Source organism: Colius striatus, chromosome 4 (assembly GCF_028858725.1).
Source record: "Colius striatus isolate bColStr4 chromosome 4, bColStr4.1.hap1, whole genome shotgun sequence".
Taxonomy (NCBI): Eukaryota; Metazoa; Chordata; class Aves; order Coliiformes; family Coliidae; genus Colius; species Colius striatus.
The window spans coordinates 4,452,864-4,464,503 of NC_084762.1; the positions used below are offsets into that span (position 1 = coordinate 4,452,864).

An 11,640-nucleotide genomic window follows, 5' to 3' on the forward strand; every position below is an offset into this window, starting at 1 on the left:
ACGTGCAAGGAAATGAACCCGAAGAAAAAGCGTCTGCTTGGCAATCACAGCTTGGAGATTGTCCCTTAAAGTGTCGGTAGCACCCTGGATCTTCACAGTGTTCCCAGCAGATATTTTGGGTGGGAAGAAATGCCTCAGCTAAGCCTGTGGAGGCACCTGTTGGAAAGGGTCCCAAAATATGGGGATTGTCAATAGTGGGAGTCGGTCTACGCAGATGGCAGATGTTTTATGCTTGATAGTGACTGGAAAGGAAATTTCCCACCCAGGACCTGTCAAGCACAAGATGTCTGTGGTGTATTAAGAGCTTTAGAAAGAAAATGCTAGGTTGTGATAGAGGTTTGCTTTGTGTGGAGTTTCTCTCTCGTCAAAATAATTTTGAGGAAGAATTGTTTTCCTTTTTAAACACCTGTTTTTGACATTTCTGAAATGGAAAAGCTTTTTGTTGTTGTCACAATGACTCTGTTGTGAAATGTAGATGTAGGTAAGGTAAGAAAGAAGTTGTAACGAATACATCTGAGACATCTGCAAAGAGTTCTTGCATAAAGAAGCAAAAATGTACCTTCTAGCACCTCTCAACGTTCCCATGTCATAAACAAATATGGAAATGGAAAGGGCAAATTCTCAGCTGTGTGCTGGGATTAAAGCAAACAGCAAAGCCCATCTCCTCAGCTCCACCCTGTGCCCTCCCCTTCCCCAGCACTTCCCCTACCATGAAGCTTATGAGCCTCAACCAGTCACTGATACCAGCTGCCGGACCCTGAAAGCAGCACGATGCTGAGGACACGAGGAGTGTTTGTTTTTCTGGTGGATGATGCTTTTGAGACGGTGTGCTGCCTGTTTGCATCTGCAGAGGCTGCGACAGCCCCGGTGGAGACGCGCTGGTGGGCAGCGAGCAGGTGACGAGCTTAAACGTACGGTTTGTCACTGGGGTATCAGTGGTGCTGATGTGCCTCTGTGTGTTTGGTTTCCAGGCACTGAATTTTAGGCTGTCTAAATCTGAGTGGCTGCTCAAAACCTTTAGCAGGTGTCCTCAGCCAGAAACCCTGAAGCCTCTCTCACCTTCAACATGTGTCAAGAACCTCTGCAGCGGGTTGCAAAGTGTTGCACTTAAGAAATGAAGCCTGAAGAGAAATGAGCTTTCTCTGATTATTTCATACTTGGCTTCTCAGATTCAGTCTAGCCCTGAACCTCTCCCTTCGCTCCCCCTTCCCATTAGCCCCACGAGGCCTCCCTGACCTTACAATCCACCCACGGTTTCCATGTTACTGTCAGTCTCCTTATACTTGACTGATGAGAAATATGTGATTATTCAACACATCGTAAAAACAGCCAGAGCAAACGAGGGAGGAATCTGGAAAGTATTTATAGAAAATCTGTAAACAATCATTGCAATTCAGCTATTCAAAGCTGTGCACACATTAGCTTATTAGCTGCAGAGCTGTCAGATGTTCTTTAGTTCTTTCACCTTTTTAAACAATTCAGAAGTGCTTTGTTATGCTCCCAGCCATTTTGTGTTCTGTAGACTTCTGTTTGCAGAAACAGTTTCTTTTTTGAGCTACAGTAACCAAGAGTTGGGGTTTTTATTTCCCCTTATGACTACACCTAATGTCATTGGCTTCAGAGGTTTGACAAGCACCAATTCACTGACATTCCTTGTGTGCTAAAAGGCTTCTTGAGATGACTTCCAGCACATGGGTTTGCTGTGGTACAGCTCAACATCAGATTCAGATAAGGAGGGGAGGAGGAGGAGGTGAGAAAAAAGAAGAGTGAAACTCTTCTGCAAAGTGACACAATGCAACGGTGGGACACGTGTAGCAAAGTCTTCTCTGGGAGAGGCAGAGGTGTTTCTTACTCACCATAGCGTGATTTAACCAGAGTGGGATGACTCCATCAAGGCTTTTGGGGTAAACCAACTCTCGGTTGTAGGTATACAGTGTCCAAAAGGATACAAACACAAACTGGAACCAAAATACAAAATGAAAGCCATTTCAAAACGAAAGACAAACGTAACTGCTAGGATTTTGGCTAGTGCTTTCAATTCTGAGACAGCAAAACATCTCTTAGATGAAAAATGGTGATGTGGTCAGACAAACTCGTGTATCTCTCATGTTACAACATCAAGGAATTCACTTTGAGGTGTAGTATTCTGTGCTGGTACTGCAAGAAAAGCCTCCTTTATGAACTGCCAACACTGATGTTTTCTGTGGAATTAGCTTTAGACTTTTTTTCCCCCTCCTTTCCTTTGCAGATGGGATCTTTTGATGGTCCAGAAGTTCTCTGTGAGAGATTGGCTGTCAAGCCACACCATTTGTTCTGCTCAGTTACAAAGTAAAACCAGATCTTGGTAAGATGGTTCACATAAAACTTACCCTTATCTTCACAATTCATAAACCTAATTCCTAAACTGCAGGTGTAAGCTGTGCTGTGGGTACCCTCTTTTCCCCTCCCTCCCTCAACAGAGGAGGATTTACAGTGAGAGAACTTAACTGGAAGAAATGAGCCCTGGTATCAGCTGATATGTGGAAGCTGATTGCCACTTTTTGGCCTGGTTTTGTATTCAAGCACACTTTGTGCTTGGTGTTGGAAATCGGGGGTGTGAGATGCTGGAAGAATAAAGCTACCCTGTGCTTCTGTCTCATGGGCACAGGGAGGATGCCTGCAGGGGGAGAATTGACAGCAGCGTTGTGAATATTGCTGTGCAGGCAAGATAAATGAGCAGATCTCTCTGTCTCCATCCCTGGCAGGACTGTTTTAGTGAGCCAGCTGGCCATGCTGCTTGTGGACCACATTAAGCAGCACTCCTCAGCCTTTTGAGATTCAGAGATGGCTGCAGTTTTCACTCACACAGAGCAGTACCTGCATGAATAAGTAACCCATTGGTTCCCATCCAGCCCACAGCACCAGATAACAGCATTTCAATAGACAGCATTGTCTGTAAGAGGGTAGGTGATTCATGGTGAATCTGATGGTAGCTCTGACTATAATTATTGTCCTGTGAATCTGTTTCTTTCCAGCACTTACTTAAAGCCACACTGGAGTCAGAGAAGGAGATGAGAAATGTTTCTGCCTCATGTTTCTCTCTCATGTCCTCCTGGCCTGTGCTGCCCTTTAGAGGAATGCCCTAAATCGATAAATCCACAGCTATTTGGACCATGAGATTAATGGGGAGATTCACCTCATTCACCCTTTGGGGTCAATCTGTGTCTGCTCAGGGACAGCAACCTGAAAGTTTGTGCAAAAGACTTTGCTTTCAACCGTGACAAGCTCAGCACTGTTTCTTCTAAACAGTCCAAATCCATTTTCAAATGGTAAAGGAAAGCCTGGGGTTCTTATCTGTTTGATACATGTGCAGGGAATGCTACACACCCCTAAGCATTCATGCAAATGTGATGTGCAGGGGTTACTTACTGTGGACACTGGGAAAGCCAGGACACTGAAAAGGAGGTCTCTGCTGGAAATTACACACTTAGCACATCGCAGCTTCTTAATTAGTCTCAACACGTCAGCCAGGAAGGACACCCCATAGAAGACAGCCTGCAAAACCTAAAGTAATTACACCTAATGAGGGAAACTCATCCAGCTTTAATTAGCACGTTCCTCAATGAACTCTTGTTCTTGCTCTTCAGGGAGCTGTTTTGTTCGTCAGCTGCAAGCCCGTGTGAGGGAAAATAGCTGGTGGCTAAATCTTTTTTACTAACTGAAACAGATTAAATAAAGTTATTTGGTTGATAACTTTAACAGTTTCTCGTTTAATAGACTAAACAGAGCTGTGTGATGTGATTCAGATGAGAGGGATGGAAGGACGTGTTGAGAGCCAGCTCCTTCACACTGCCTGTGTTAATTGATACGTTCAAGGTATCTGAGCAGAGCAAAATACACGAGGAAATGTTTCCTGTAAAGAAATTGGTATATAGCTTCTCCCACCACTGGGCCAAGACAGGGCCTTCTTTCCAGGGTCTCAAGGTGAGGGATAATCAGTGTGTAGTAGCTCAAAATGCCCTCATGTAAGAATTAGGTGCAGAAGTTATCAAAACCAGCACCTCTTCTGAACTTGGGAGGATCGAGGAAAGGATTTCAAGGGCTTAGAAGCTGAGGCTTCAGTAACTAAAACTGGGTAAGTGAAACTATTTATAACTAATGAACTGTGGAGCTGGGGGGGTGTGTGAAATGGAAAGAGGCTGTGGTACAGCTTTCAGGGTGAGCTCTCTTTTGCCATGATCTTACTTTGAATCAGATATTTATTTGGAGCGAAGGCGCTGAAGCTGTGGCTGATTACTTCATCGGTTTCTGAAGCAACCGAGAAGGGTGGTGCCTGGGAGGGGACAGCACTGGTGCAATGCTTTTCCATCAGCAATTCCTCTATTATCAAACTATCCAAGGGAAGGGGGGTGGATTATGATTTCACCACGACCACTGTCAAACACCTTTTTATTTTGCAAGCTTTAGTTTACAGAGACTGAGTCTTCCTGGGAAGCAAAATGACTGCACCTTACCTGCCCAAAGTATCCTTGCAGTTATCTGCAACCATCCCCATCTCTTCTGTGGCTTCCCAGCAAAGGGAAGGATACATGCTTCCTTCCTTCCCTATCCTTTCTGCATTGCAGATGGCTGCCACAGTAGACTGCAGCCAGATGCCAATCTGGGTGAGTGGTGGAGTGTCCCTTCTCCCTGAGCAGGCCCACAGGGGTGGATGTGGAGAGGTGCTGATGGAGGGTGAGTGACTGGCCCAGAGTCACCCAGGATGAAGTGCTGGAAGTCGTGCACCACCCCAGTTCAGCTGCAAAGCTCTGTGCTCCCTCTCAAGAGGGGTGAATAGCCGCAGTTTAAACAAAGAAACCCAGGCAACTTCATGAGAACCCACATATGGTTTTGTTCAATTCTAAGGCACCCAAACTAGCTCTTTCAAATGTGGTTTTCTCTCTCTTCATTATCACAATTAGGCTCTGTAACTGCAGGCACAATTTCAGTCAGTAGGGATTCATGCCTCTGAGTCATGGGTCTAGTTCAGGAAAGTCTGTACCGGGCACAGCGTACTTAGATCCAAGCACGTGTTCAACCCAAAGATGTGCTCCAACCCTTGGCCTCACCAGGACACCAAAACCAAGTCCTTGAGCTAAGAAAAGCCTGGTAATCAACAGAAGCTCTTGTTACACCATGTAGAGTGAGCAGCAACTTTCTGCAAAAAGCATGAAAAACAAACATGAGGGTGGTGACAGTCTGGTGACACATGGTGACTAATTGCCAATAAAGCAATTAGGGACAGCCTTGATTCCCAGAGGATGGGGCTATTATTATCTTGTTCATGGTCAGCCTTGCATTAATCATGGGACAGGGATAGGCTGCTTCTTCCTCCCACGCTTCTAATTCAACTAAAACAAACATTTCTGAAAGGAAACAGCCCCAGAACGGCCACATTCTCAGTCTGGTAAATACTCTGTCATATGCAGGGGAGGACAATGTTATCTTCTGCATGGAAAACGCTTATCTGGCTGTGTAACCTGACCCATTCCTCTGGCTGAACACAGAGAGGAAAAATTCCTGAAGCCTGAACTCTGAGGAGCTTGTTTTGCGCTGCTCATAGTTCTACCCTTGTCCATCGATGCGGCTCCAAAAGGGTTCTCGGTCAGTTTATGACCATCCTAGACTTTCAGAAGCAATGGAAGGATACACACATAATTTTCAAGCCAAGAAACTGGACATAGCCAGAAGCAGCCCTAGAGATGCTCAGCCTGGCAGGGTGCACTGCCAGTAGACTCAGGTTACAGCTCCAAACCTGCACTCTTCCAGGTTTATTGCTGTAAGAAGGATGCATCCAAATCTCGCAGCCCTTCACTAATGGGAAAATATTGACATTAAAAAAAGGACACAGAAACATCAAATTATTCCAGATGTCCTGTGAATTTCCCAAACAGCACTGCTGGCACTCACAAATCCACTGCAGCCGCTGATGGAATATAAATGCACTGGCTGTAAATAAAGAGGATCCCCTATAGTATTCCCACACGAACAGGAGGAAGACTGGAAGCGTTCAGAAAGCTAGTGATTAACCCAGAGAGGACAATATGGATATGATTATCCCTGTTGGAGAAACGTTGCTTTCCTCTCCAGAGACCCCACAGAGCTCCATGGCGCGAGGTGCTGTAGAAATGCTTCACTCGGCCAGATCAATGTCACTTTGTCACAGTGACAAGGACAAACCTTAATTTTTACCTGTTGTGGTGATCAAAGGGGTGTTCCCGTTCAACTAACCTGATATGATTTACTTTCACACAGAGGATCTAAGCTATATGTGTGTGTTGAAATCTCCAACTAGTACAAATAAATCAGGATCCAGGCTCTGCCCTTAAGGGGGGATAAATCCAGTGTTATGAGTAGGCTATTAGACGTAACAGTCATCATTTAGTGTGGAAACACATCCATTCACTCAGTGGTGACTTGGAAAATCTGTATGCCAAATACTGGTCTGTTTTGAAATAAAGAAAAACAGCTTTCAGGAGAATTGAAAACTATTCCAATTATGACAGGCAAATGTGGAAGGAATAAAATGAGGCAGGAATGCCATTATCAGCATTTAAAGGTGCAGCGCAGTCGTTATGCAACGATTTACTGATAGATTTACAGTAGTGAGCAGGTTTTTGTGAGCTCGGGTGTTCCAGGCAAGGGGTGATTCCGCTTGTAGGGGTTTGTCCCAGACAAATGAATACAAAACTCTGTCGTTTCTGCTTGTTCAATAATAGCTCAATGAACTGGCTTGATACAAAACCCAGTTACCTTCCCCTTCCCGCAGTATTTCCTTTCTGACTCTTGATTGCTACGATCATTAGCTAGATAATCTAAACTAATATGAGAGATGCAGCTGTCTCTTGGCTGTGCCCGGCGGGGCCGCGGCTGTGAGGGGAAGCTGCCGCGGAGCTGAGGGGAGACCCCCACGGGAGGAGCCCGTGAGGAGCCGCGGCCTCGGGACGGGCCCCCGGCCGAGAGCTCCGTGAAGGGCTGGCTGGTGTGTGAGGAACGGCGGGGAGCCCTCCTGCCCTGAGGGGAAACGGGCAGCCGAGCCACAGGTGAAGGAGAGGCCGAGCCGGCGTCTCCCACCCCCTGCGCCCTGAGAGAAGGAGGAGGCGGAGACACGGGATGGGGGTGTGGGCGTGGGACGAGGGGAGGGGTGAGGGGAAGGCGGTCTGACAGGGCTGGGCGTGCCCTTCCTCGCCACTCCCCTGTGTTTTGCTTTCTCTTTACCGTGTGTTTGGTTGGTTTCAAGTTAATTTCGTTGTCTTCCTATCTGTTCTGCCAGAGACTCCCTGCCCGCGGGGGTCTGCATGGGGCCCTCAGCACCCGTGAGGGGAGAGCCAGCGGCTGCGCGGCCTTTGTGCCCACCAGGGCCTAATCATGACACTCGCTGTTTCCACTTCACAGAAGGACATTTGGAAACGCAATTTCAAAGAGCTAAGGGGAATTTTTGTGGAAAACTTGTAATTGATTCAACCAAGCGGTGCCACAAACCAGGCAGCTGCAGCCTGGAGGGAGACAGGCAGAGGAGTTGGACGGGGCTCTGGGGAAGCCCAGCATGGCAGCCTCACTGAACAACCACAGCCCCCAGGGACCCTTTTGCAGTCTTCACCAGGACCAAACCTCCCAGCACCCAAAGTGTTTCCTGGGACTGCTTCCAAAAGCACAGAAGTGCAGCATCTGGCAGGCACCTGATGGATGTCTGTGGTTGATGGGCACCTCCTGTTCCCTGATGTCCCTCAGCAGCAACAGGGAGTGGTTTAATGCAAAGAGATGGGATGGCTCTTCTAGGTCCTCTGGAGCCCCACAGGTAGCTCCATGAACCCCTGGGACATATTGTCTTCTCACCCTCTTCCTCTCTTATGCAGTCGCTCAGGAAACTTTTGCCACACAAAGGTACCAACAACTGCTGACCAGATCAACGAGAGAAGGGGAGATAAGAGCTGCCTTCTCCCTGGGCCCCTTTCTGTTTTTAACAGCCCTTTACTGAAAAAACCCACATCTCTGTAGACTACTGGCCATGAAGGAGTAACATAAAAAACACATCTCCACAGACTACTGGCCATGAAGGAGTCATTTTGCACACCCTGCCCCATTGCCACGTTTTCTGCATGAGAGGCCACATCCTTAGTCCAAACATCTCCCTGTCGGCTGACAGCTCCGTTTCAGTGTCAGGATAGGATCAAGAAATGATTAAAGGATGGGAGACAAAAGACTGGAGAAGTGGAGCAAGGGCCTCCGCTCACAGACATTTAATGAGACCTGAGTTGTTCAGCAGATCCATAAATGAGCTGAGGAAGGGTGCAAACACTGAGATGGTAAAGCTTTGTAAATCTTTTCCCCCTTTTCTTTTTTTACCTGTTAAAGCCTGACTGCAAAATTGCCAAAGAATCTCAGGATACTGAGTGCCTGAGAGATCAAATGGCAGGTGAAAATCAGTGTTGGTAAATGCAATGTAATACATTCCAGAAGAAAGAGCAACTTCAATGATACATTTTTTTCAACAGTGAGTTCTAAATTAACTATCACCACAGAGGAGAGAAATATTGGATTCACTGTGGAGAGCTCTCTCAAATTGCTGGCTCCTTACTCACCAGTCATCAAAAAAGACAAATAGAGTTAAGAATTGTTAGAAAGACATAAACAACAGGGAAGGAAACACCTTTAGGCCACTGTATAAATCCACACTGTGCTCGTAGCTCGTAGCCTGCCCTACTTACCTCTTCCTGAAACTAGAAAAACTACTTCAAAGGGTGACAGGGATGCTTTAATGAAAGAAGCAGCCCTTTGTGAAGAGAGATGAAAAAGGCTTGGACTTCCAGCTTGCAGAAACGAATAACCAAGGGGGAAAATCTGGTAGAGGTCTATAATGAGTGGCAAAGAAAACATGAACAGGGGTGGACGATTAAATCATGACACAGAAGTAAAGAGGCATCCAATTCAGTTGTCTAGGTTTATACCAACAATATGAAGTGCTCTTTCACACAAGGCACGCTTGCCTTCTGGCACTCACTGCCACAGGATAGGGAAGGTGCTAGAAGTATCAAACAGGCATGTTTTAACTTGGTTGAAGAGAGGGGTATGGGTATTAGCCACCTTGGCCTGGGTTTATTTTCTGACTGGGTCAGCCATTATGCCAATGTGATGGCACAGCCATGCAAACTTCATTTTGCACTTACACACACTCTTGTCTTGTGCAGCCTTTCCCTGATCATCCACAGCTGGTCACTAAGGGAAGCTGAATGATAATTTCAATAAGTATTTCTGCATCCCATCTTACTGGGAGAGGGGTTTCCTGCTTTCTCCTCTTGATCTCATGCTTTAGAGCCGTGTCATACACTGGGTGATCTCATTCTAATGATGCCAGCGGATGGAGGTGGAGGTGTTTTGTCTAAAAGTACAGCTGATACATCAATGAGGCCAGCTTCCCTCAAAAAACAACAGAGAGGAGCTGGGTGCACACTCCCTTGCCTTGAACTGGTCTGGGGATGTTTCAGTCTACTGAGCTACATCCCATCAGGACGAACTGAGTGTCCTTAAGGCTGTTGAATTTTGACCGTTTGATCAATGGCAGGTCATCAAATTCACAGAATGGTAGGGGTTGGAAGGGACCTTTTACAGATCATCTAGTCCAACCCCCAGTAATAAAAATTACCTTTTAAAACATCACCAAAAGCCCGGATGTACTGATACAAAGACAACACAGCAATAAACCATACATAGGCCAATCAAACTGCAGCCACCTATGTACCCTCATCCTTCCACAGCTGACAGCCACAGTGAAGGATACTGTGGCTCCCTTAAGCCTGGGCTGTTGTAGCCACCCCATGTGCCATTCAGTGTGTTTTGGTTGTATCTGTTTCACAGAGTCACAGGCTGCTTGAGGGCATTTCCAGAGAAGCTGGGGAGCCTTGAGGCTTCCACTGACCTCCACCATGGGATGTCTTCTGCTGAAGAGAAACATATCCTGGGCAAGACCTGCTACTGGTAGTTAACTGACAGTCACACAGAATGGATGAAAGACTACAGAGTCATCTTTCAGCTTAGCTAGTATCCCTGAGAGTTGTCCCTTGTAGGAACCCTCTCTGCGTGCCCAGTCTTTCCACCCCACTGCCACGAGTCACTGATGAATAACTTGGACAAGCCTTCTCCCCCAGGGTCTCCTGCATGCTTTCACTTTGATTTCTACCTTGGGAAACATTAGCATATTAGGAGAACCAGCACACATTATGGTCTACATTTTTCTGTGTCCTTTCTGGAAATGTGGCACTGTTAGAACACGTGTAGTAATGTCACAAGCACCTCTCTCCACAGGCTGCAGTTGTTTTCCCTCGTGTCAAGCTAAGGATATACTCTGAATGACTAAATTAGCACTGTGCCATGCTTTGTTTTACCTTTTTATTCAATTTACAAGACATAAAAGCCTATTAAAAAAATTGAAGCAACACTCCAAGCAGCATTATAAGGTATATTGAATTAAGGGTTAGATAACATGCTTCAAAGCTGCACGTGCCCTGGCTGGACATACTCTACCTTTCTGTCCCTCTCTGCACTGAGAGCTTGTGTCTTTTACAAGGAGGCAGCTGGCTCCAGAGTACTTGACAACCAAGCAGCTCACCAGCCAATTTTGTGTTTGTGTGTGTGTGTGTGTGTGTGTGTGTGTAAAACCTGTGAATACATTTCACAGCACAAGCATGGATTCCTACATAGTTTCCTTTGGGGTCTAAACCGTTAAAGGAAGCACTTTTAACAGCAGCAAATATACCAGCTGCATATGTCTTGAGGCACAGATGGCAGGCAAACAAATAGACATATTGGTATCAGTGCACAACATGATTTGCTTACCAGATTGAGGACTGTCAAATATTTCCACTGCCCGCCGTACAGGAACACTTCAGATGGCCGCTCTTCTGTTCTGACGTGGGAGATTGAATAGGCAATGAAAAAATACCAGACAAAAGCAAAGCAGTGGTACGTTGTGAGGGTAGAGATTTCCATGCTTTGTCTAAGAACGAGTGACAAGCTGTCCAAAAGCAGCTTTTCTCTGAAGGTCCCTGGTCGCTGTGCACGGGAAGTGGCAGGGCAGGAGCAGACTGGGTATACGTTGCCACTTTGCTCTTGTTGAAAGGAATATGCAGAAGGCTGTGAACTTTGCGTCTACTCCTTTCCCTTTTCACTGTACAGGCAGGCTGGGGGGAGGCGAGAAGAATAGGCTTATTCCCTGGATTTAAATGCCTTGCTCAAGATTAGTGAAGATTAGTTGGGGAGTTACATAAGTTTTTTGGTGGGCTGTTCTTTTTTTACAAAAGGGGGGGGGAGCTTTGCTGCTGATTTTGTGTAACAGGCTGTTGTGCTTTGGGCAGAGAGAGAAAACAAGCAGCATTTTCCTCCCTTGTAGCTGTTGGGGCAGCCATGTCTCCAGCTGAGCTTGGGAAGCTCCCTCCACCGTTTTTGCCTTCTGCCAAAGGAAGGAGTGGGAAATGTAGTGATCTGTGAAAGAAAAAACAAGCTGATTTGTTGATAGACTGTGGAGGTGGCAAGGAAGCTGAGAGGATACATAGGCAAAGGCCCTTGAGGTTGAAAATCACTGCAGCCCAGGGAGGTGGTGGAGTCTCCATCCCTGGAGATATTTAA

General features: G+C 46.4%; 1 protein-coding gene across 1 annotated transcript in view; it reads right to left on the reverse strand.

Moving 5' to 3' along the window:
• ADTRP (androgen dependent TFPI regulating protein) overlaps positions 1-11,004 on the reverse strand; it is a 29,193-nt gene extending 18,189 nt beyond the window's left edge. Inside the window, exons 1-3 of the mRNA XM_061996045.1 lie at positions 10,852-11,004; positions 3,409-3,543; positions 1,857-1,958 (exon numbers count right to left, since the gene is read on the reverse strand). Of these exons, the coding sequence (XP_061852029.1) occupies positions 1,857-1,958; positions 3,409-3,543; positions 10,852-11,004 (390 nt within the window). The remainder of the gene's footprint in view (positions 1-1,856; positions 1,959-3,408; positions 3,544-10,851) is intronic.
• Positions 11,005-11,640: the final 636 nt, after the last annotated feature.